General features: G+C 40.7%; 1 protein-coding gene across 5 annotated transcripts in view; it reads right to left on the reverse strand.

The window, feature by feature from the left end:
- LOC132482931 (gamma-taxilin-like) overlaps window positions 1-12,304 on the reverse strand; it is a 53,160-nt gene extending 40,856 nt beyond the window's left edge. For 3 of the 5 annotated variants that reach the window (XM_060088190.1, XM_060088191.1, XM_060088188.1), the window contains exons 1-2: window positions 12,095-12,235; window positions 1,837-2,065 (exon numbers count right to left, since the gene is read on the reverse strand). In XM_060088190.1, coding sequence (XP_059944173.1) covers window positions 1,837-1,980 — 144 coding nt within the window. In that variant the 5' untranslated portion in view covers window positions 1,981-2,065; window positions 12,095-12,235. Of the gene's footprint in view, window positions 1-1,836; window positions 2,066-12,094; window positions 12,236-12,267 lie in introns of those variants that run through there. The other 2 variants (XM_060088189.1, XM_060088192.1) reach the window with 2 other exon arrangements.
- Window positions 12,305-26,803: the final 14,499 nt, after the last annotated feature.

Consider the following 26,803-nt stretch of genomic DNA (forward strand, 5'->3'; position numbering starts at 1 on the left):
AGAAAAAGAGCAGAAAAAATATGGAGAAAGGAATTACATCAAATGTAATCAAGGAGGAAAACAATGCAGTACATAAAAGCTCAGTGTTCACCCCACTCTGCTCCTTTTTTTTTTTAACAGTGAAATCAACCTGTTTTCCTTTTCTTTTGTCCTCGCCACACAGTTTGTGGGATCTTAGTTCCCTGACTAGGGATCAAACCGCAGCAGAAGCGTGGAGTACTAACCACTGGACCACCAAGGAATTCCCCACTTTGTTCATGCTTAAATGTAGTTTTCACTTTTTGTACGTGGTACAATCAACAGACATGTCACTATTAGAGAGTTTCATTTTTTCCCTTTCATACTGGTTCATAAAACAGCAGTGCTTCTTAGAATCAAAGGAGGAAAAGGGAGGGGAAGAGACTATTGTTAATAGTGGGACAGGAGAAAAATCCAAGGTTCTGTCCCTCCAACAAATAATATGCTGGCAGCATCTATCAGAGTCAACCTCTGCAGAACTCTGGAATCTGCTAAAAGCTTACAAAAGATAATTCAAATTTACAGCCCAAATTTACAGCTTAGTGAATTAAAAAAAATTAGGAGAGCACAATAGGAATTTAAACTTCTTGCCTACCACTGTCCATACCCTAGGTCAACAAAGATATAGGGAGAGCAGCCCACACTCTCAGTGAAGGCCACTGGTGCCAGAGGGAACAATACAGACATTATTTTCAAAGGACTGGGTGTCATTCATTCTTTTGGGCAGCTCCCTGAGAAATCTGTACAGGAGTATGCCTTTGTTTCATCCTTGGAAGAGCTGTCTCAGGACTAGGGCAGCTTCCAGGATAGCTTTAGATAAAGTATGAAAGTACTGACTTCAGCAGCCTGGGGTATGGGGCAAAAAGTGGGAAAAAGCAATAAACAGAAATATCTGAGTAGAGAGAGACTGAGAAAGGAGATGAACATAGGCATATAAAAGCTCCCACATTAGACTAATCTTATTATCTCTGCCTGGCCTTCAGTCTGGCCTTCCAGCAGAAGTAAATGCTAAGGCAAAGTTTCATACACCCTGGCTAAGTATTCTAAGCTGATCAAAAGTAAAAGAGAAAACATGTCTTGCGTATTGATGTGAAACTAACCTTTCTTCACATCCACTGATTTCTCCCGAGGTACTCTGTGTGTACCCTGACTTTAGCCACCTTACGCAGAAAGGTGGCTACGATTGTGAACAAATTTTCCCCACCTCCAAATGGAACCCATCTTAGTAGGCTGGAACACTGTGGAGACTAGAGGGACTCAAACATGTATGGCTTTTTGGAAATAGGTATCCAAGTCACCCACTGTTCCATCTGTTCTGTAGGGGAGTACGACCCCCAAACTCCTGCTTCCCCAATGAGTATGCCACCCCTTCCATTGTATGCCCCTCATAACTGGCTTGCCAATGGAACCCAGGGCAGCAGCTCCTCACCTAACTGCCTGCTCTCCCTGAGGGCATATTCTTGCTTAAATAAATCCTCACTTTACTTCTTAACCTCGCTGTCTCATCTCCAGATTCCTTCCAGGATGTGGCAGGAAGCTTAAATTCACTGGGAACACAAAGACTGGCAGATAGAAGTACCACAAACTGGAGAAATAAATCATGACTACTACAAGAATCATATGGTTTATTCACACAGACACGTATGCTGAGTGAAATCAAGCTACTGATCAAGCCTACACTGCTTTGATCATTGGGTACGCTCAAGATGGGTATGATTGCTATCTGGACTGCAGTCTTTGCTCTGATTATAGCTGTGTGTCTACCCTCACAGAAGCACCAAGTAAAGGAGTCTTTTTTTTTTTTTTTGCAGTGGCTACCTTGTGACACATGCTGAAAGATGATCCAGTTGTCTCCAGATTGGGAAGGCCATGACACACAGGGCACTGATTCTCCTCATTCTGGAAGTCTGAGTGCATCCAACCTTTAAAACTTCTCAGGTCTATTCGTCCTGGGTGTCCCATAGTTGACCACCATTTCAGGTCATGGGATTGATGGTCCACACCAATCAGCCGACTCTGGCCACATCATTGTAGCCTTTGAACTGATCTGTCATGTGGTCAGCTTTCTCAATATGCAGTCTGAAAATGGTACACATTCTACCACAAAATTAAAAGTAGTCAATGTACCTCCACCATTCCCATCCAAACTCCCTGTCATCCACAGGCATTTGGAATTATTGAGCATTAGGTCTGCTTTTCAAAAACTGATTCAGAAAATAATCCTGATATTAACCCCCTCATTTTCACCTTTTCTACAAACTGTGGAAAGGCAAGTTGGGCCACTGAATGAGCTGTTCCCAGAGAGGGACAACCCCCTCTCAGTCTCTTCCTTGCTAAGGATCAGGACAAATTGGGTGCTGGGTTATACAAACCCATTTTAAAAATTCAGCACTAAATGTCAAGGAAATTCAAAGAAACTTAGCCATTCTTAGGCTACTGCTTTTTTCTTTCTGCCAATAGCATAACCATGTCAGCCCAAGTGGCACGCTCTAGTCCAAACTGGCACCTAGAGGATTCAAACTTGGTTTCAGCTACCTGGATTCTCTTGTGAGACTCAAATGGTTCTATCAGTGTACCCAGTGGATAATTACCACTGCCTGAATACACTGCCTATGGAGCCTCCCTATGGTGACCTTTGCAAGTCAAAGAGGTGGGCATAATGGATCTCTGCAAGGCTTACAAAAATCTCCTCACTCCTCTAGTACCTGGCCTTTGTGGGCCAAAGGACTGTCATGAGTAGGTGATAACTGATTGGACAAAAACTGAAATTATATCTACTGGAAATACAGCCTTTGTTAACAAATCTAACAACATTAATCATCCCACGTGTTTAAAAACTGCCCCTGGAGTCTTCCTCATAAAAATAGGTGTCCTACTGTGGCTCTCCCAAATTGTTGCCAGCCTCTTGTATTTAAGAGTGTTGAATCTGCCTTCCAGCCAGAGAGTTCAATTTGATTGTCATTCAAAAAGAAACAGCAGGAATGTCCCAGCTACTGTATTTCCTAAGCAAAACACTTAACTGTCATCACTGAATGTCTCCCTCACCCTCATTTCTCTAGCCATCGGTAAGTCAGGGGTAGACAAATGTCATCGAGCTGGTATCAGAGCCAGATGGTAGGACTGTGTGGCCTTCGGCAGGCCTTTTAAAAAGAAGGATGTGATTCAGTTTTTCACCTGGAAATGCTAGGGTTAGTAACTGGCTAGGGAGACATGCTGTAAAGCACTTTAAATCTGTGCCCACTTGGAAACACTAATGTAAGTCCCATTTGAGGACTTACATAATCAATCAGAATCAACCCTTTCTTGCCAGAGGTACCAAGTATGCCCTTTCTCACATGGAAGCCAGGAATTAACTTGTATCTCTCTAGAAAACACTGTTTCCCACATTAAGGGGAGGTCATAACAGACCAACTGTTTCAGGAAACATAGTCAGTAGTCATGCAGCCTTTGGACAACTGCAAAGTGCTCTCCAAAATGAGGCTACTTTTGGTTCCTTGGAGAAACTCACCAGAGGGGCAACTGACTTCTGGCTTAGGGCCACACTGCAGGTAGTTATCCTCTCAATGTGAGCCATTCACTAATAAAAGGTAGTATGAAATCTCTCCACAACTTTAGCTGAAATGATCAGTGGACTGCATTCAAGTGCGTCTCAAACTGTCTGGCCACAGTTATTAGTTATGGCAAAATTGCCCTAGACTTTTTTCTTATGGGCCATTCATGAATATATCCTGCTGCAACTGAATTGGTGACTCAGGCTAAGTGGGAAGGTCAACACACAGCCTTAAGGAAGCCAGATGGTAGACTCTGATGGTCTATGGAACTTGTTCATTTGGTTAGGTCTGGGACTCTGAAGTCAATCCTAAGTTTTGGGCTCTTCCTTAGGATTGGAGTCCTGCTCCTAGTATTCTATAAGATAAACTGAACAGATGTGGTCCTAGCCTATTTTGTTCAAATTTAACAGTGTAGCCAATGAACTTGCACACTCAAGGAAAAACTCAACAGAAGCCATGACAGTGTTTCTGTTTCTCTTGTGAACAGAGGTAGTGACTGTCTTTGTTTCAAACTATCTGTTCAAGGATGCTCATACAGCAAAGAGCCTTGGAAAAAAATAGAAATGATGTCTACTTCATCAGCAATGGGCAGGTTTGCTTACTCCCTATATGTTTCCAGTTGCTGTTGTAATAAAATACCGCTCATTTATTTACCTTACATTCCTTCTGGAGGCTCCCTGAGAGAACAGAGCTTTGCCTTTTCTGACTTCTAGGGGCTGACTGCATTCCTTGGATCATGATCCTTTCCTCCATATTCAAAGCTAGTAAAGGCAAGGCAAGTCATGCAAAATGCCACCTCTCTGGATCTGACCTTTATCTTCCTCTTTCATTTCTAAGGACACTTAAGATTTCATTGTGCATACCATGATAATCCAGGGTAATGCCAGAAAGTCCTAATCTATGCAAATCCTTATAACCAATAAAACAATTCACAGGACCCTGTTTAAGACATGAACAGCTTTGAGCAGCCACTATTCTGCCTACCACACTGCCCATTATAAAATATTTAATACCCCTAAACTTAGGATTTCTTTTTTGTAATGCAAATATCATCTAGTTCTCTTTATATCACCCTGTAGGAACAAAGACTCAGGAATCAGGTGCAAAAGTGGACGCTAGTAAATGCTACTGTAAAAAAGTATCCTTTGTCTCCAGATTTCTCCCAGTATCCATAGTTATGGGAAAATTATGAGTTTGCAAGTAAATTAAAATCTCTGACCCTTCATAGTTCCTTGCTGCTATGATTACATATTCAAATTTGGGTATCTGCCAGACATTTTTCAGAAAATGTCTGTCAAGATAAAGCAACTGACATTATTTGTTTTAATGATAAGTCTGCCACACATTTTCTAGAAAATAAATAAGTCCTTCAGGATAAACAACTGACAGTATCTGTTGCAATGATAATATTCATATGTTCAAATGAAAATTAGGATTTTGGAAAATTCCAACCTGCCACTATGACTCTGGCAGCTTCCCAGCACTTAAAGACTTTTGAGATGAGACTGGTGATAATATTAACAAATGTGATTTTTAAAAATATTTTATAACATTTGAAAAATCTATGCAACTCATGAATCAATATTTTGCAAATCACAGTGCTTTACAAAATGACTGGAAGGTACATGATTCACTTAAAGCATTAAAAAAAAAAAAAAAAAAAAGGTTTTAACATAACACATCAGAAATAGTTCACTGATTGGGCTTAAAATTCCACATTGGAGTCCTCAGTAATTTTTACTTGGCACCAGTTTTTGCTCATATCCAACAAGAAGCTTATTTTTGACATTTATTATCCTCAACAGCTGTGTTTAAAAGGGCATGAGATATATGAGATGGGTAACAGCTTTGGAGTCAAAAGGGCCTAATCTTTGAATACACCACTTACCACCTCCCACGTGGCCATGGGGAGAAGTTAATCTCATAGTTTATCTAACCTACCTTACAGAGTTTAAGAGTAGATAAGGCTATAAATTGCTGGCCCACAACAGGACTTTCATAATAATTTGTGACATTTCCTACTACTCTTATAACAAATTACCACAAACCTAAAAATGGATTAAAAATTCACATTTATTATCTTACAGTTCTGGAGGTCAGAAGTCCAAAATGGATCAGCAGGGCTGTGTTACCTCTGGAGGTTCTAAGGAAGAATTATTCCCGTGCCTTTTCCAAGTTCAGAGGCCACCTGCCTGCATTAGCTTATCACCCCCTTCTCCATCTTCAGGGTCTGCAGCATAACATCTTCAGATCTCTCTGTCTCTAATCTCTGTTTCCATCATTACATCTCTTCTGATTCTGACCCTTCTGTTTTTCTATTATAAGAAACCTTGTGATTACACTGAATCCACCAGGATAATCCAGGACAATCTCTTCATTGCAAGATCATACTTAATCAGATAGGATAAACATATTCACAGGTTTCAGAGATTAGGACATGAGCGTATTTGGGGGCGGCCATTATTTTATCTACCACACACACATTATCACATTAACATGGTCCACACTTCAATTCTTAAAGAAGAAATTATCTTTTAAATTACTGGCATAACTTCTACGAACTATACCCCACCAAACTGCTCTGTACTATAGGAGCAGGAAATAAAGTATCATCTTAGCAAGTAAATATTAGATATGGCAGATTAAAGGGCAAACACTGGGGAGAGTGAGGGTCAGCTGGGAGATATTTTGGAAATATTACATGGGATTCAAATCAACCTCAAAACAACAAATATTTGTTTGTTTTTTTGCAGTACGCGGGCCTCTCACTGTTGTGGCCTCTCTCGTTGCGGAGCACAGGCTCCGGACGCACAGGCTCAGCGGCCATGGCTCACGGGCCTAGCCACTCTGCAGAATGTGGGATCTTCCCGGACCGGGGCACGAACCCGTGTTCCCTGCATTGGCAGGCGGACTCTCAACAACCGCGCCACCAGGGAAGCCCAAAACAACAAATATTAATGAAACTTGCTCAGTAGCACATGGAGACAGCATAGGTCATTTGGTAAATCTTTTCCATCAAGTCAAAGAATTTACAGAAATTCATTAAATAAATAAGTAAATTTAACTAGGAAGTGGACTGAATTATAAAAATAGAATCCCTAGGTCTGAATGGAACTTAAAGCTTATCTAATACTTTTTCTCTCTGAAAACTGCACAAATGGGAAAAGTTAAACATAGCTGATACTCAATACTATATTAAATTTGTTTAACACTTTAGGTACATCAAATACTACTACATTCATTGTATTATCTGAAAGTGACTCATAATCACATTAACAGCAAAGAAAAGGGAATTGGAAGGAGGGAAGGTAAAGGAAGGAAGGAAAAGGAGGCAAGAAAGTTTATTTGGGTCATTAGTATAAATCTTATTTTACATAAACAACTGTCTATGAAGTAAGGTCTGTCATATGCCCTATCAATTAATTATGTATTAATTATAAATGAAAGTCACTCTCTAGGAACTATGTCATTTAAACAAGTTTTAATTTTTAAATAAGAGGCATTATTTATCCAGATACCACTACTTTATAAAAGTAAGCTCATACCTGGAGAGGGACATCACTGAAATTGATAAAGTATTAATCTGTGACAAAGGGGGCAAGAATATAAAATGGAGAAAAGACTGGTGCTGGGAAAACTGGATAGCTATATGTGAAAGAATGAAATTAGAACATTTTCTAACATCATATGCAAAAATAAATTCAAAATGGATTAAAGACCTAAATGTAAGGCTGGAAACCATAAAATTCTTAGAAGAAAATACAGGCAAAATGACAACCTACCCGATGGGAAAAAGTTTTGCAAATTATATGACTGACATTTTGGTTAATATCCAAAATATATGAACAGCTCATACAACTCAACATAAAAAACAAACAACCCAATTAAAAGATGGCCAGAAGACATAAATAGACATTTCCCAAAGACATACAGACGGCCAAGAGGCACATGAAAAGATCCTCAACATCACTAATTGCCAGGGAAATGCAAATCAAAACCACAATGAGATTATCACCTCATACCTGTCAGAATGGCTATCATCAAAAAGAACAGAAATAGTAAGTGTTGGTGAGGGTGTGGAGAAAAGTGACCCTCTCCTGCACTGTTGGTAAAATGTAAATTGGTGCGGTCACTATAGAAAATTGTATAGCGGTTTCTCAACAAACTAAAAATAGAACTACCATATGTCCCAGCAGTTCCACTACTGAGTATATATCCGAAAACATGAAAACACTAATTCAAAAATATACATGCACCCCAATCTTCATAGCACTATTTACAATTACCAAAATACTAAAGCAACCCAAGTGTCCATCAGGAGATGAATGGATAAAGATGTTCCCCCCACCCCACACATACGCACAAAGGAATACTACTCAGACACAAAAACAAATGAAATTTTGCCATTTTCAACAACATGGATGAACTTGGAGGACGTTATTCTTTGTGAAATTAAGTCAGACAGAAACACAAATACTGTATGATTATCACTTACATGTGGCATCTAAAAAATAAAACTAGTGAATAAAACAAACAAAGAAGCAGACTCACAGATTTAGAGAACAAATTAGTGATTACCACTGTGGAGAGGGAAAAGGGGAGAAACAACATAGGGGTAGAGGATTAAGAGGTACAAACTACTTTGTATAAAATAACCTACAAGAATATATTGTGCAACACAGGGAATATAGCCAATATTTTGTAACTGTAAATGGAGTATAACCTTGAAAAATCGTGAATCACCATGTTATACACCTGAAACTTATGTAATATTGTACATTGACTATACTTAAATTTAAAGAGAAAAATTAAATAAAGAAAATGGTGAGGTAGCAACCTCTAAACTCCCACTTCTACATGAAAACAATGATTACGGTGACAAAAACTGTCCAAATCAACTTTTTGGAAACTCTGGGAAACAGTCAAAACCAACAACCAGAGGAATCCTTAACCAGGAAAGAAGCTGCTGCAGTTTACTTAAGGAATATTGTAACTTTTTATTTTACCTGCCTACAACCCCCTAAATCCGACCCTGGAAGGAGCTAGCATATCTGGTGTGGCTCGCTGGTGCCAGATGGATAAGAGACCTTGTTCTTAAAAGTTCTGATAGTGGGCTTTGACCTATATGGCAGACCCCCAAAGGGAGCTCAAGAATATCGTCCTGTTTTGCCAGCCTCAAAATTTTCTCAGGGTTGTTGCAGCTTCTTGGTGTGGAATGTTGAAATAACAGCCACAGCTACGTGGGCTAAGGACAAAATGACAAGGCAAGTAGCAGACAGACTGAAAAGCCCCAAAAGAAGGAGGGTGGTAAAGAAGAAACATGGAAGAATAAGGGCTTTGGATTGGCCCCAGGTATATCAGGGAATCTCAAAGCCTACATGCATGTCCAGGGCAACATACATGCCAGAAAAGACCTCAGAAGACCCTACATTTTTGTATCTGGCTCTGTGCAAGAAGGAAGTACATGCTAAGGCTGGGCTTACCTAAGTGTTAAAGGTGCTGCCTAAACAAAATCAATTTGCAAAGACGTGGAGTTTAGTTTTTGTTATTTTTGTTGCTCCAGGATTTCAAGGAAATCTCTTTTAAATTCCTGACTGACCTCTAAGCTACCACAGAAGACTTCAGAGACCATGCAGGACAAAGAATACAATCTTTATAAAACAGCTTACCACAGAATTACTAAGCAAAATTTACAACCCATAACAATCAGCAACAACAAACCCTAGGGATGTGGGGAGAATCTGATTTCCAGAGTATAGGGTTCACAATTGCACATTTCTTACTGTCTTGTCTTAACCAGACTTCAGTCAGGCTTCTCTCTTCGCATAAACCCCTGGATACTGGCTTACCCACCAATATCAAGCACTCAAATGCAGAGCGTGCCCCAAGTAACAACTCATCCCAAGGATCCAAGAATCGGCTGAGACTCATCTCCCATCAACCATGCCAATTATGCTGTCTGCTCACTCTCCTTTGCTTGCTCGATTTCCCCTTAAAAAGTTTCTATTAACCTGTTTACCCGTCTCAATAAAAACCATTCTCTGATTTTAAGACATTTTCAGATTTCTGAAATCAGAGTGTTCTCCGTATTGCAGGAGTGCCTCTGAATAAGGTTTCTTGTTATCTAAATCAGGATTTGTTTTTGTTTGACAGTCACATTATAATACTCAAAACATTCAGTTGCCAACAAAAAAAATCACAAGTCATGCAAAGAAGAAATGAACTATAGGCAAGTCATGCGAATAAAAGAAATTAAGAATCAGCCATCAATAAAAAGGTAGAAATTATTTTTTAAATGAACCAAACAAAAATTCAGAGCTGAAAAATATGACAACTGAATCTAGCAGGGAGAATAATCAGCAAACTAGAAGCTAGGTCAACTGAAAATACAATCTGAGAAACAGAAAGGAAAAGGAATAAAAATCAACAGAACTTGAGACTTGTAGGACACTAGCATACACATAATGGAAGTCACAGAAGAGGAGAGAAGGAGGCTGGAAGAATATTCAAAGAAATGAGAAAAATCTTCTCTCATTTGATGAAAACCATTAGTCTACACATCCAATGAGTTAAGTAATGAGGAAACTCTTAAGTATGATAAACTCAAAGACTATCTTTCAAAATGAAGGAGAAGACATTAAAACATTCCCAAATACACAAAAGCTGAGGGAATCCTTTATTAGTAGACCTGCCGTGTAAAAAAACAAAACAAAACAAAACAACACACAAAGGAAGTCCTTCAGACAAAAATAAAATGACATTACAAATTAACTCAAAAGCCATACAAAGAAATGAAGAACAACAGTAGAAGTAACTACATAGGAGAAATTATCAATTACAGATCCCAACAGAAGAATCATCAATAGGAAAAAATCCTCAACTACCAAAAGGTGCCAAAAGGGAAAAAAAGGTACAGTGCATCCCCTACAAGAAATCGACTACTTCAACAACTCAGCCAGTGAGAAATTATCATCACCCTGAACTCTCACTTTTCTGCAACAGACTTTCATTCAACCCCCCCACAACCTCTTATTTTTGTCTATAAAGTAAGATTTATCTTCTTTGTTGGAATATCCTGAACTGCAGTGCTGCTTTTTTTGTTTTTTAAATCAGAGTTGTCCTTGGGGAAAGTAGTGAAAGTGATAACTTTGAATCTCTACAGTACTATGTACCCAGTTTTTTCCCCACAATCCTTTAAGAACTGGATCTTTCTTTCAGAATACAAGGAGAGAGAAAGGAAAAAAGAAGCTGTGAAATACTAACACCTTCATACAGAGACACAAGAAAATACCTCACCTCAGAAACAGGTCGAGAAAAACTAATTCTTGACACTTCGCTCAAATGTAACTGCGATTTTTGAAGTTCAGGAAACATGTTAGAAAAATATTATTTCATAGGTTCAAACAGGAATGAACGCTTCAAAAAGTTTAAATGAACGGAAAAAGAAAAAAAAAATGTCCACTATACCAAGCCCTTTCCCTGCAATTCGCAACTCTAGGGCTCTGGAAACCGTATATAACTGTATGCAGCCCAATCGTTGTGGAAAACTTCCTGATTCTACAAACTCAGCCCAGGAGAAGTGGGATTTTTACAATCTGAAGCAGATCTAGGTTTTCCTGTCACCAGAGAAACAATGAAATGCCCTTGATGTAAGTAAAGTAAGACAAGGGGAACGTTCCAGCGTGTCTACCGGATTGAGAGACCAAAAGTATGGGAGGCGCTAAAGCACAAACCAAAGGAAAGGAAAAGGTGTTCCGTTTTGTTTTGGTTTGGTTTTAAAGGAGTTAGAAAGACAAGTTATTGCACGATGATGCTCCCCAATTAGGTTGGACAGAGGTACTTCGGCGTCACCTCCGTATCCTAAGCCCCGAATGTAGCCTTGTCAGTGACGCTAAGAGCCCAGGTCCCGGAACCAAGCAGCCCTACCAGTTCCGCCACCGCCGTCCACCATCCGCGTGGTGGCAGAGAGTAAAGGACTGGGAAACAGAAACGCACCGCGGCCCCGTCCCCCGCGCCATTATCTAAGTACGCAACAGCCTTGCCAGCGCTAATCCCAACGCACCATGCAGAGCAACGCATACAGTCGCCGAAAGCTGAGAAGAGCAAATCCCTGTCCCTAGTCGACCGAAGGTGGCGCCGAACGGAGGGAGCACGAGGACGTCAGGGGCTGGGAGAGAGGACATCAAGCTCACAGAACCCCGGAGCACCCGCCGCACATGGATGTAACACATGGCGCACCCGCGCCTCGCACTCTTTCACCCATAGATAGGACTGCGTTCCCCGCCTCCTCTAATACCCAAGCCGCACACCCCACTCCCCAACCCACAGCGGTCCCCTCCACCCCATTTATTCCGATTCCACCTCCTCGCCACACACACAAACGTCCTACTATCGCCTCCCTCTGAAGAGAGCGGAATGTTTGTCCCGTAGCTAAAGTAACTGAAGAGGGTTAACAGGCAAACCTGTAAAAGGTAATACTCTCCCTCACACTCCACCCCCGCCACTCCGTGGAAACCAGGACTGACCTGCTTCTGGCTGCTCAGTCGACCGCCGCGTCCGGCCTCAATCGCCTCCTCAGCCCTTGCTCCGCCGCCTCTTCCCGGCGCTTTATCCTACCTGCGTCGCCAAGAAGTGACGGAAGCACTTAAACCCGCACCTTTGACCCAAATGACGGAAGCTCGCAAGGCCTATGTACTACCTTCCAAGTCTCAGCGACCAGTCGAAGATCCGGCGCTCTCCACGTGACGGCTGGATGTTTGCCTCCAGAGGATTGAGTGAGGTGGGGGAGGGGAGCATCAGAGGCCGAGCCGGGTTTCAGGGCCAAAGGGCGAACAGAATGCCCCAGTGACTGCGCGGAAGAGGATAAAGAGTGTGGAAAGAACTGCAGGTCCTGGCAAACTGTTCCGCCATAATTTGCAAGCCCAGATTGGGTTTAGGGCGGAGCTCTGCGGCACTCTGAGAAGGGAGGAGTACTTACTGTGCTGCGACTGCTGCTTAATGGGATTTGTAGTTTTTTAGGGGCGATTTCACGCTGAAGGAAGCTACTTCGGCAACTTTTAAAGTATTCCACTATTTGAAAAGGGAAGAGTTTAGGGTCAGGTGAAAACAAGAGTTTTGTTCTTGTTAGGTTATCCTTATTATGGGCCCTACTAGCTATTATTATCCTGAAATAATTGGGGGTAAGAGGCGCTGCAGGCATACCTTGTTTTATTGCACTTCACACGTATTGCATCTTTTTACAATTTGAAGGTTTGTGGTAATCCTGCATCCAGCAAGTTAATTGCCACCATGTTCCAACATTATTTCCTCACTTCCTGTCTCCTGTGTAAAAAAATTAACAAACAGAAACCTCAGTTAAATAGGATTGGGTGACCAGAAGGGACCTCACATCTTAAGACCACGGCAGACCCTTCCCCTCCGCGCCCCACTCCCCGCCCAGGAAGAAGAGAGTCTTCTTCTTGTCAAGGACTCAGACAGTGAGAACCCAGGGACTCTGTTTGCTACCGCCCTCCCACCTTCTTTCTCCTCTCTGCAATAGCATTCTCCTGCTGTGGGGGAGTTACATGTGGCCTGCCCAGTGTTGCGGGTCCTAAATTGCAATTCTTTGCTGATCGTGAGAAGAACCCATCTGTGCTGGAGAAATAACTGTGAGTCTATTTGTTTCAGGTAAATACTCAAACAATTTCAAAATTTTTCATTATCACATTTGTTATGGTGATCTGTGTCCAGTCATCTTTGATATTACTTTTATAACTTGCTGAAGGCTTACATGATGGTTAGAATTTTTTAGCAATAAATTATTTTTAATTAAGGATTGTACATTGATTTTTGTATGTAATGGTATTGCACACTTAATAAACTACAATATAGGGATACACACTGGGAAACCAAGAAAAAATGTGTGTGACTCGCTCTGTTGCACTATTCACTGTATTGCAGTGGCCTGGAACAAAACCAGCAGAATATCTGAGATATGCTTGCAGTTTGCAAAAAGCAGAGGAGTATTATCTTTCAGAATTTGAATTTTCCAGCTCCAGCACCTGCCCAGGGTCCTGATCCTTCACCAGAACTTTCACCATTGTTTACATGTCCTGAGTTAATATGCCTTGGGGGCCGCACCCTGTTCACCCTGTTTAGTAAAGCCTGCATCTTTTACTGCAGATTTGCAGAATTCATTTATTACATTGTGTCTGTGTTCATGTTCCTTGTATATACAATAACATGTCTTGCAAATAGTGTTACTTCTTCCTTTGCCAATCGGGATGCCTCCAGTTATTGTTTCTCCAGAGTTTCTCCAGGTGCTCAATTGTTGAGGAGTTTGGAGGGATGCTTCAAGTGAAATAACTGGAACATAACTTTCCAAAGCAAGAGTTACCCAACTGTTTTAATAGGCCAGAGAACTACATATTTAGCCCTTAGTTTGGTAAAGGTAGGTTCCAGAGCCTCTTGCTTGGTGAAGGAGATGTCAGGGAAGGTCTTTAAAAGAACTCCTTTCCACACTGTCCCTCCCCACTCCCCCACACGCCCACCTCCGACAGCAGCCATCCTCCCCACCATCCACTTAGCTTCTGGCAGTCTGTTATCGATAGACTACTGGGATTCTTCTTACCTTATTATACCATTGCATCGACTCCTTCATGGGCCCCAATGTGGGCAGTCAAACTGCATCTCTGGGAGCCAGGGATCCAAAGGAAAACCCCAGCTCTTCAGTCTAGGGTAGGGACAGCTAGTTCCGAGTTGCTTACTCTTGCACTGCTTCCCCTTACACCCATGCCCCACGCACGTATACACACTCTGTGTGCTGCGCCCAAGGAAAAGTCATGAGGAAGACTACAATGCCCTCCTTCCAAAGTGCAGCAAAAAGGTTGAGGTGGTTAGCAGGGATTTGTGTGCTGGCTGTTCAGTGTTCCACCATGCCCCCAGAATCTGAGGAAGGGTCTGAGTAGTAATGCCCGCAGTAGGGTGGGGATCTCTGATGGTAAATCCCTATTTCTGAGATTGCCCTTTCAACCTCTACTCAACACTACCGTAGTTTCTACTAGTCATTTCTTGCACTGAACGCAGCCTAATGCTTTCTTGAGCCTACAGGTGCTTGGTGTTCAGTGAAAGAGCATCCGTTTCACCCTTAAACCCCTGAAGCTTACTTTGTAGTTTACAAAGACAGACTAATGCCCTGCCAAGTGGAGTTAAACAGATTCACACCCTACCCCAGTGGGCCGCGGTCTGCAGTCTGCTGCTCTAATGACTTCCAAACACAGAAAATACAGATTTCTGGCTGGACAGGAGAAAATCGAGCCAGTGTTGCAGACATTAGAGAAGCTCCTGCATCCCTCAAGGCAGACCCCACGAGTTTTCCAGAACCTGAAACTCTGGCACTGTAATCTTCTCCAGTGATTAAATGTTTCTTTATGACTTCCTCAGTGTGGCTCTTCATTCCACAGAACTGGAATAAACAGATGTGCAAAGGCATGCAAAACCGCACTCTTCGTGCAAATACCTGTCTCTCAGCATTCTAAAATATGGCGTGCCCTGTGTCTCCATGCATTGTTTTTCACTCAGGGTCATGGACTAGATCCAGGACACACAACTGGGTTTCCACCCAGCCCGGGCAAAATCTAAATTTACTGGGAAGGAGAGCATATACTGAAAAGATACCTATGCCTCCTGTTCCCATTCATTTCCTGTGAGAATTATATCTATCACAGGTATTCCTCCACCCACAACAGGACTAATCCTGCTGTCCCTCCAGGAATTAACTCCCTCACAGGCCCAAAAACTATTGCAACAGTCCAGAGGGTCTGTCTGCAGAAAAGCTTTAAAAATTGTTCTCCCTGCATTAGGTGAACAAACAGTTGAAAGACACAGTTCCTGCATTTCCAGGCTGTGGAAGGAGCTGCCTAAAAATGTGTGTTGCTGGGACTGCCTGGGCAGAATATGGTGTGGATCTCAAGCATACAGAGCTCAGAAAAGGATGCAGTATTTACTGATGACATTGACCTTTACAGCAGGTGGGGGCAAAAGGAGGCTAATTTTACCTGGCTTCCAAGCAAGGTCAGTGAGTAATACTAGCTTCCTGAAACTTACCTGGTGAGACTTCTTATATATGTGATATGTAATATGAGAATAATAGCTTAATCCTGCAGAATTCACATGTGTTTCTGATGACCAAAAGATAGAATATGTTAAAGCACTTTGTAAACATGGCCTAACCTCTCCCTTTCACTGTGAATAATGTTTAGTCTCCCTTCTCCTGGAAAAGGCATTCATTTCCTGATTTAAAGAAAGAAAAAGAAAAAAAAGGTAAAAGGCTGTGCAAATCCATGTAGGAATGTAAGAGATAAAGAGGATCCAAAGCAATCTAATATTTTGAACCTCTCTCTGTTACATTACTTCCAATTAAGTTTCTCAAGTAATAAGGACATGGGGGATAAACAAAAAGATTCCTGATATCTTCAATGTAAAACTAAGCAATGTTTATATTACATCCTTCCAGGTTATAAAATTCTATGCTTTAATTGTCTTACAACAATGCAAAATTCTTCTATAGACAGATAAATGAATTCTCTGAAGTGGAATTTTCATACTTTCCCCTACATGTACTAGCCAAAAAATGCCCACGATTATCAGCAAACCACTGAGAGCTAGGAGGAAGTCATGAAACAGATTCTCCCTCAGAGAAAGCCCGTAAAATGAACCACCCTATCAACCCCTTCATTTCAGACTTCTAGGCTCCAGAACTGTGAGGGAATAAGTTTGTTGTTTTAAGCCACCTAATTTGTGATAATTTTTTATAGCAGCCCTAGAAAAAGCATTTACATGTGTTTCTCAACATTCCTATACTCCATATTAAAAAGGTGCTTATTTGACTTCTTTTGTGTACTGTTTATAGTACCTCACTGATACCCTCATTTATAATATAACCACAATCTTTAATGTGTTTTTAGTGTATTTGTATGAGTTATGACTTTGCCCTTTAAGTCCTTTGACATAATTATTTTTAAGACTTGGGAGTAACAATGACATATTTTGCAAACTCTCAAGGTACCTCAAATAGCCAAAACAATCTTGAAAAAGAAGAACAAAACTGAGGAACTCATAATTTCTGATTTCCAAACTTACCAGAGAGCTACAGTAATCAAAACAGTATGGTACTGGCATAAAGACAGACATAGAGACCAATGGAATAAATAGAAAATCCAGAAGTAAACCCTCCCATTATGGTCAAATTATTTTTAAAAGAGTGCCAAGATTATTCAATGGGGAAAAGATAGCTGGATATCCACATGAAAATAATGAATTTGGACCCTTGCCTAACACCATCTACAACAGTTAACTCAAAATAGATAAAAGACATAAATGTAAGACCTAAAACAATAAGACTCTCAGAAGAAAACATAGGGTAAAAGCTGCACAATATTGGATGTGGCTACTACATCTTGGATATGACTCAAAAGGCACAGACAACAAAAGAAAAAATAGACAAATTGGATTTCGTGAAAGTTAAAATATTTGTGCATCAAAAGACATCAACAGAATAAAAAAGCAGAAAATATTTGCAAATCATATATCTCTGATAAGGGCTTAATATTTAGTATACAAGGAGAACACCTAAAACTCAACAACAAAAGCAAACAATCCAATTAAAAAATAGGCAAAGGACTTGAATAGGCAACTCTGAAGGATTTTCACAAATTTCCATAAATAAGTTTGTTGTGTATGGCCAAGTGAAAAACAGTGGTGTAGAAGATGCTGGATCCAAATTAAAGAAGTAAAGTTGTGAGCAAACATTTAAAATAAAATAAAAACTAAAATTATTACTTTACACACTGTATAGTTATTGCCTAGTATCATTCAGCAAAGCACTAAAAGAGAAAAATGCAACAGAAATTAATTAACTCATAGTCAATTTAACCAGGGTTTTCTTTGAACCTAAAAATATAGAAAGTGATGACACTGACAAACCTCTTGAACTTCCTCGTATAATTGGATAAAGTATACAATTTCTGAATTTAAAAAAGTTCTTCACAAAAAATAAAAGATTTAAATAAATTGTACTTACAGAAATAAATTTAACCTAGTCAAGACTGAGTGTCTCATTTGATTTGAAAAATTTCCTACGCAATTCTTTAATAGCAACATATATAATAAGCATATATTTCTAGCACCTCTCTTTTTATAACATGGAAGAACAAATCTCTATCATTTTTTTTGTTTTTTTGTGGGTTTTTTTGCGGTACGCGGGGCTCTCACCGTTGTGGCCTCTCCGGCTGCAGAGTACAGGCTCCAGATGGGCAGGCCCAGCAGCCGTGGCCCATGGGCCCAGCCGCTCCTTGGTATGTGGGATCCTCTTGGACCTGGGCACGAACCCACGTCCCCTGCTTCGGCAGGTGGACCCCCAACCACTGCGCCACCAGGGAAGCCCTGAAAGATAGTTTTAAGTGTTAAAGATATTCTAAATTTTTTCTATGCTTAGGGTATCTTTAGAAGGCAAAAGTCAGAAACATTATCTGAGCAGAACTGGACAGGATTAAAATTAGTTTTTTGATATCTGGTAATAAATGTTTATCACCTATTTAATTAAATTGACAGTTAAAATATTTTAAAATAAACATACACGTAACATGGCTGTAAATAAAACAAGCTCTTCTGTAAGTGATGAAATATTTTGTCTGTTTTTGTTTTTCTTAAATAATAAAATAATAATAAAGTCAACCTAAAGCACAGAAATTATTCTGGTAAGTCACAAATCTTTACCATGTAGGCAAGTAACACAGAATGTTAAGAAAATCCTTTCATATTGTAGGCAAACACATTAATCAGTAAGACAAAACAAGGAACCCCATGAAGACAGAGCAAACATTGCCAAAAAAATCGTTAACACTTCTTCTCACGTTCAGGTAATATAGACCAATGCAGGTAAAATTCACTTTCCAAATTGGAGATATATCTTTTTATATTCTGGAAGAAATTAACATTTTTCTTGAACATGGAGATTTTTTCTCAGTGGGTACTCAAGATCAAAACAATTCAAGATGCTATTTGCATAACATCTTACATATGTTAACCCATGCAATATGTTTATTAGTGCTATTTTAAAATGAGTAGGCAGGGAATTCCCTGGCAGTCCAATGGTTAAGGCTTCTCACTTCAGCTGCAGGGGGTGTAGTTTGGAGCCCTGGTCAGGGAACTAAAATCCCACATGCCTCGTGGCACAGCCAAAATAATAATAATAATAATTTTTAAAATGAGTCAGCAATAAAATTACTATTTCATTATTGATAATTATAAGTCATGTAAAGAAAAATATTTTGGTGTCTTCAATAAGACTTCAGAGTGTAACAAGGTCTGGACACCAACAACAACAAAATAATAAAGACAAACTGTTGAAAATCTGAGTTACTTTGTTATAATGAAAAAACTATTTTGCCTTGAAAAGCAGAAACATGTACAATTTATTTCTCTGCCATTGTTGCTCCTAATATATAAGATAGTCTCTCTTAATTAGAAGTAATCTAGGAATTCAATAAATAAACATTAACCTACTCAATTTTCTAACAGTTCAACATGTTAAGATACCTAAATATCTTGGAAAATAATCATCCAAATTACAAAATATGACTACTGTTGAAATCAGTTTGTCATAACAATGACTCAATTTGGTTTAAAAAACAGATTTACTTTCTCTGTAAGCCTAAACATTAAATGGAAATAACTTTAGCTTACTTATCAGTAAACCTGGAAAAAGAATACCTAAGTAGGATAAAATGTATGCTTGTATTTTACTTAACAATTATTAATCAGAGAAGATAAAGGTGTTCTTATTGAACAAAAATGGTTAGTCTCATTTGAAAAAAATTTGACCTAGATTTGTGAATTTGGATTTTTAAAACTCTTCTGAGTTATTTCCTACAAGAGTATTTTTTTTTTCCTAGCACAGTTACATTTTAAGGAGCTTCATTTTATTTTCTGGATATTTAGAAATATTCTATTCAGAATTCCTTTGTTTTGTATTCTAAAAAATTACAAACACAAAATGAGAGGTACCTTCTGAATTACAGAGAGACACTGGGACACAGAGAACAAAAGTTTGCATCTTCAATTAAACCATTCCAACTACAAGAAAAGTTAAACATAGAAACTAACACTTATCATTCCGAATATCAAAGATCTATTGTCTTGCTTCACAGGATGAAAAATTCTTAATTGCTTTGAGCTAAAATAGACAGCGATTAACAAATTAGATTCTTTCATCTAACCAGATGTCCATAAACCTCTGTTTTACAGAAAACATCATCTGATCAGATTATACAATTAAAGTCCCCATCATTGCTACCTTTAATGGGAAATAATTTCACTATCATAAATGAGCTAAAGCCGATTCAAAAATAAACTCAAAATTAGTACAGGGGGAAAATAGAGAAACTACGAGCACCCAAATTTAAAGTCATATTATAGCTTGAAATGCACGTGTGGGAGCTTATAAAAGATGTGTGTGGCGTTGAAGCGTCCACTTCCCACGCAATTGAGTTTAACTTGCTCTGTCAAGCTCGAAGCCATTGCACAATCTTCCGGAAACCTCCAAAAGTGTTTTGGAAAACTTTATTTTTAAAGGGCAGTGTAATTGACTTTCAGAAAGGCTTGGGCAGCTAGGTGTACCTGCAAGAATCGAAGGAAGGAGTTGAGCCCGTGGGTTTGAAGATGTTGTCTCCAACACTAGGAGTCCTTGTGAGGACAATCTATGAAATTAGTGGTTATCCTGTGCAGCAGCCTTCTGAGTTATCCGCACCTTATTGTCACGTAGCTTTTTACAACTGTACAAAGTGTAGACAATTGAAATGGACCAACAGTACCTCCCCCTTTTCCTCCCACTTCTATCCCGGCTATTTTTCTCTTCTCTGATCCCGCAACTTGGAGCTTTTATGTTGCTGAGAGGTGGAATGCCTGCGAGTAGGTTAACCCGTTACCAAGAGGACGGATTAATTTGACATATTAAAAGGGACGACTTTCAGTAAAGGGTAAACCATTCCCTCTCGGCTTTACCCAGGCTGTTGATCAGCTGCTGTCAGGGAAAGATCCCTACCCTGGGCTCTTCACGCACGAAGCGATCCCCTCCTACCCCACTCGCTCATTTCTTCCCTAACAGACCGACACAAATGCCAAGAAAGCACTGTCTGCTCTTGCAGACAGTGGCTGCAGCCCAGGGCTGTGTCCCCCACCACCTCCCGTCCCAGGACGCGGCCGCCCCCTATAATTACTCCCCACGGCCCACTACCAAGCCAGCTCAGCCTCTTAGCAGCTTCTTGTTTGGGCTTCGCGTCCGGAACTGTAGGCGCAGAAGGCCCTGCCGTCTGGAGCCTCGCGCGGTTCCTTGGCAGGGGCGGGCCTTTCGCCAAGTCCTACACAGCACTCTCCAGGATGTCTCCCTCTGAGCCCTACTCCTGGTCTTCATTTAGCAAGCCAGCTGTGCGCTTCTTCTCAACTCCTCTCCTCCGGGCTTTTCGGAGAACGGCCGAGGTTTAGAGGAAGTTGTAGACCCCCAGGGGAAAGGGGGAAAAGCCCTCGCTCTCGTTCTGAGCTTCCGAGGCGGAGGGGAGCGCCCCGTGGAGGGTGGGACAAAGCCCGGCTGTCCTTCCCTTCCTTAGGCGCGGGAAGGCCGAAGTGAGGGGGTGGCTGTAGAGCTCCGGGTCTGCTTTTGCCAGTCCCCTTAAAGGCTCCTACCCGCTAGGGTAAAACTGACACGCTCTCTCGGAAAGGCAGAGCCAGAGCAGGCAAGGGGCCTTATCTGATTCGAGGTCAATCCTCAAAAGAGACCAAACACCCCTCAGACCTCAGACTGTCCCCCACTTTCAGTGTGAGTGAGCTCAGTGGACCTTTGCTTACTCCACCCTCCCCGGCTCTCCAAGTTTTAAAACTGTTAAGTGTTGGCTCTTGAAAAATACAGTTTAAATACCTGTTGGTAAAACAAATATCTTACTTCATTATTACCACGATAAGAGAGTTCACTATCTCAACAGGTCCCGAAGTATTAGTAGGAATTAAAGGGGGCTGGAAAGGACAAAATTGTTATTCATTTTTGAAGATTTCACTTTTCAATTAACACTGGTGTTTTCAATTGGCAGTAGCGTACTTGGTTGGTTAGTAAAGGGTAAAGATCTTAACACAATGCAGCGTTGATTGGTACAAAGATTGGAGAGTTTTCACGGAAGATATTGAAAGAGAGTTAGGGGATATAAACTGTGGTTTGATGTGTCAGCAGAATAGTCTTTCAGTGACTTTCATTAATAAAATTTATTTGACATTTTTATCTTCCAGACAACTTTCCTGAAATACTGAAGTATGTTGAAGAAGAAAGTGAAATAATAAAACCTGAAACATGAAACTATCTTCGGATTTTCAGCATGAAGCCTGATTCTAGGCCATTCTTAAGGTGTGTGTGTCTGAGGAGCATTGTGCAGAAAGCACTACTTTGAGTTTACTCCTGACATTCTCCCCAGTCCCTCCTTACGGGTCCACCAATTCCTGCCCAGGCTACTGCATACCCAACTGCTCCACAGTAGCTGGCATCGTCATTAAGTTACCACAGCCGTGGCTAAGTAGTCTCCACTAGGTCACAAGGTCGGCTAATTACAACTTGCTCTGTACCTTCGCGCTCAGTCGAGCTGCTAGGTTTCCAGCTCGGTTAACCTTACCAGCTTTCCCTCCACCCTGTGCGCCGGCCTCTCTCCCAGGTCTTCCTCTAAGCTTTTCCCCTTCACTGTGTGCCTCTTGACCCCTGTATCGAAGTCAACTGCCTTTCCCCAGACTGAAAAGTCTTGTACTTTCCGAGGATAACAGCCAAGTGCTTCCCTTGTTTCCCCCTGGCGGGGAGAGGGAGAGAAAGAAAGAAAAAAGGAAAGAATATTCAGTAGGGAAGTGGGGAGCGTTGATTCCCTCTCCACCCCTTAACATCCTACCCTCCAATTTAAAACTCTCTCTGGTTTGCTGGTGGTAGTGCTGGTAAGTTTGAAGGAAAGGATCCTCAGGGCCGATGCTACGCCTCACTTCTAGGCTATTTCTCCTGCCTAGTATGCTCAGCGCCCCATTCCCAGGATTCTGAAGTGCTTCTCCCTTAAGACAGTGACCGGCAACCTCACCTTCGCCTGCCCCCTTTTTCCTACAAACGTGCTGCCTCTGTTTGCTTCCTTTCTGGTACCAGAGGAGCCCTGAGCGACCTGGGGCTGTGGTCCGCCCCTTATGTCTCCAGGGATATCAGAAAGTTAAACCTAAGTGGGATGGGCAGCATGTAAATGCCAGAAGTGCTCCGAGAGAACTCATCAAAAGCCTGACAACCACCTTGCGTTCTATTCATATTGTCCCAGGGGGAAAGTTTATGGAAAGAACATACCCAAAATTTGTCCAAAATATTAAGCCCATTACCTGTTAGGTGTGTGTTTATGTGGGTGCACCACTGTTGTCTACTATTCCTGGGACTCTGAGAGCAACTATTTTTGAAGCTTAAAGCTACTTTCAGCGTTGTTGTTGTTGCTTTTAACTTCTTAAAAAGAGGACTGTGTGTGTGGAGGGGGGTTGGAAGAGGGGTAAATGGAACCTCTCCTGAACAAAATGTACATGTTTATAGAAAAAATTGATTTTTGCACCACTGTTGGTTCTCTAAATTTACAGAGATTTGAAATAGCTCAGAGGAATGAAACGCTCAGAATCCCTACAGATCAATGTAAGTGACTACTGTAATTTGCATAGTTTCTGCACATATACATTGCTCTTGTTGACTTTTTTTAAACATCTTTATTGGAGTATAATTGCATTACAATGGTGTGTTACTTTCTGCTTTATAACAAAGTGAATCAGGTATACATATACATATATCCCCATATCTCCTACCTCTTACACCTCCCTCCCACCCTCACTATCCCACCCCTCAAGGTGGTCACAAAGCACCAGGCTGATCTCCCTGTTCTATGCGGCTGCTTCCCACTAGCTATTTTACATTTGGTAGTGTATATATGTCCATGCCACTCTCTCACTTTGTGCCAGCTTACCCTTCCCCCTCCCTGTGTCCTCAAGTCCATTCTCTACATCTGCATCTTTATTCCTGTCCTGCCCCTAGGTTCTTCAGAACCATTTTTATTATTTATTTATTTATTTATTTTTTTGCGTTACGCGGGCCTCTCACTGTTGTGGCCTCTCCCGTTGCGGAGCACAGGCTCCAGACGCGCAGGCTCAGAGGCCATGGCTCACGGGCCTAGCTGCTCCGTGGCATGTGGGATCTTCCCGGACCGGGGCACGAACCCGTGTCCCCTGCATCGGCAGGCAGACTCTCAACCACTGTGCCACCAGGGAAGCCCAGAACCACTTTTTTTTTTTTTTAGATCTCATATATATGTTTTAGCATACGGTGTTTGTTTTTCTCTTTTTGACTTACTTCAGTCTGTATGACAGACTGTGTATATCCATCCACCTCACTACAAATAACTCAATTTCATTTTTTTATATGCCTGAGTAATATTACATTGTATATATGTGCCACATCTTCTTTATCCATTCATCTGTCGATGGACACTAAGGTTGCTTCCATGTCCTGGCTATTGTAAATAGACCTGCAATGAACATTGTTGTACATAATTCTTTTTGAATTATGGCTTTCTCAGGGTATATGCCCAGTAGTGGGATTCCTGTTTCCTATGGTAGTTCTATTTTTAGTTTTTTAAGGAATCTCCATACTGTTCTCCATAGTGGCTGTATCCATTTGCATTCCCACCAACAGTGTAAGAGGGTTCCCTTTTCTCCACACCATCTCCAGCATTTATTGTTTGTAGATTTTTTGATGATGGCCATTCTGACTGGTGTGAGGAAGGTGATACCTCATTGTAGTTTTGATTTGCATTTCTCTAATGAATAGTGATGTTGAGCATCCTTTCATGTGTTTGTTGGCAATCAGTATATCTTATTTAGAGAAATGTCTATTTCAGTCTTCTGCCCATTTTTGCATTGGGTTGTTTGTTCTTGTGATATTGAGCAACATGAGCTGTTTGTAAATTTTGGAGATTAGTCCTTTGTCAGTTGCTTCATTTGCAAATATTTTCTCCCATTCTGAGAATTGTTTTTTTGTTTTTTGTCTTGTTTATGTTTTCCTTTGCTGTGCAAAAGCTTTCAAGTTTCATTAGGTCCCATTTGTTTATTTTTGTTGTTATTTCCATTTCTCTAGAAGGTGGGTCAAAAAGGATCTTGCTGTGACTTATGTCATAGAGTGTTCTGCCTATGTTTTCCTCTAAGAGTTTTATAGGGTCTGGCCTTACATTTAGGTCTTTAATCCATTTTGAGTTTATTTTTGTGTATGGTGTTAGGGAGTGTTCTAATTTCATTCTTTTACATGTAGCTGTCTAGTTTTCCCAATAATTGAGGATGCTGTCTTTTCTCTATTGTATATTCTTGCCACCTTTATCAAAAATAAGGTGACCATATGTGTGTGGGTTTATCTCTAGGCTTTCTATCCAGTTCTCTTGATCTATATTTCTGTTTTTGTGTCAGTACCAGACTGTTTTCATTACTGTAGCTTTGTAGTATAGTGTGAAATCTGGGAACCTGATTCCTCCAGCTCCGTATTTCTTTCTCAAGATTGCTTTGGCTATTCAGGGTCTCTTGTGTTTCCATAAAAATTGTGAATTTTTTTGTTCTAGTTCTGTGAAAAATGCCATTGGTAGTTTGATAGGGATTGCATTGAATCTGTAGATTTCGTTGGGTAGTATAGTCATTTTCACAAAGTTGATTCTTCCAATCCAAGAATATGGTATATCTCTCCATCTGCTTGTATCCTCTTTAATTTCTTTCTTCAGGGTCTTATAGTTTTCTGCATACAGGGATTTTGACTCCTTACATAGGTTTATTCCTAGGTATTTTATTCTTTTTGTTGCAATGGTAATGGGAGTGTTTCCTTAATTTCTCTTTCAGATTTTTCATCATTAGTGTATAGGAATACCAGAGATTTCAATACATTAATTTTGTATCCCGCTGCTTTACCAGATTCATTGACTAGCTCTAGTAGTTTTCTGGTAGCATCTTTAAGAGTCTCTGTATAGGGCTTCCCTGGTGGCGCAGTGGTTGGGGGTCCGCCTGCCGATGCAGGGGACACGGGTTCGTGCCCCGATCCCGGAGGATCCCACATGCCGCGGAGCGGCTGGGCCCGCGAGCCATGGCCGCGGAGCCTGTGTGTCCGGAGCCTGTGCTCCGCAACGGGAGAGGCCACAGCAGTGAGAGGCCTGCGTACAGAAAAAAAAAAAAAAAAAAAAAAAAAAAAAAGAGTCTCTGTATATAGTATACTCTCATCTGCAAACAGTGACAGCTTTACTTCTTCTTTTCTGATTTGGATTCCTTTTATTGCTATTTCTTCTCTGATTGTTGTGGCCAAAACTTCCAAAACTATGTTGAATAATAGTGGTGAGAGTGGACAACCTTGTCTTTTTCCTGATCTTAGTGGAAATGGTTTCAGTTTTTCACCATTGAGAACGATATTGACTGTGGGTTTGTCATATATGGCCTTTATTAAGTTGAGGTAATTCCCTCTGTGCATACTTTCTGGAGAGTTTTTATCACAAATGGGTGTTGGATTTTGTCAAAAGCTTTTTCTGCATCTATTGAGATGATCCTATGGTGTTTCTCCTTCAGTTTGTTAATATGGTGTATCACATTGAGTGATTTGTGTATATGGAAGAATCCTTGCATTCCTGGGATAAACCCCACTTGATCATGGTGTATGTGTGTTTTAATGTGCTGTTGGATTCTGTTTCCTTGTATTATGTTGTGGATTTTTACATCTATGTTAATCAGTGATACTAGCCTGTAGTTTTCTTTTTGTGTGACATCTTTGTCTGCTTTTGGTGTCAGAGTGATGGTGGCCTCAGAGAATGAGTTTGGGAGTGTTCCTTCGTCTGTATTTTTGGAAAAGTTTGAGAAGGATACGTGTTAGTTCTTCTATAGATGTTTGATAGAATTTACCTGTGAAGCCATGTGGTCCTGGGCTTTTGTTTGTTGGAAGATTTTTAATCACAGTCTCAATTTCAGTGCTTGTGATTGGTCTGTTCATATTTTCTATTTCTTCCTGTTCAGGGTTGGAAAGTTGTGCTTTCCTAAGAATTTGTCCATTTCTTCCAAGTTGTCTATTTTATTGGCATAGAGTTGCTTGTAGTAATCTCTTGTGATCCTTTGTATTTCTGCAGTGTCAGTTTTTACTTCTCCTT

This window comes from Mesoplodon densirostris (genome assembly GCF_025265405.1).
Source record: "Mesoplodon densirostris isolate mMesDen1 chromosome Y unlocalized genomic scaffold, mMesDen1 primary haplotype SUPER_Y_unloc_1, whole genome shotgun sequence".
NCBI classification, from domain to species: domain Eukaryota; kingdom Metazoa; phylum Chordata; class Mammalia; order Artiodactyla; family Ziphiidae; genus Mesoplodon; species Mesoplodon densirostris.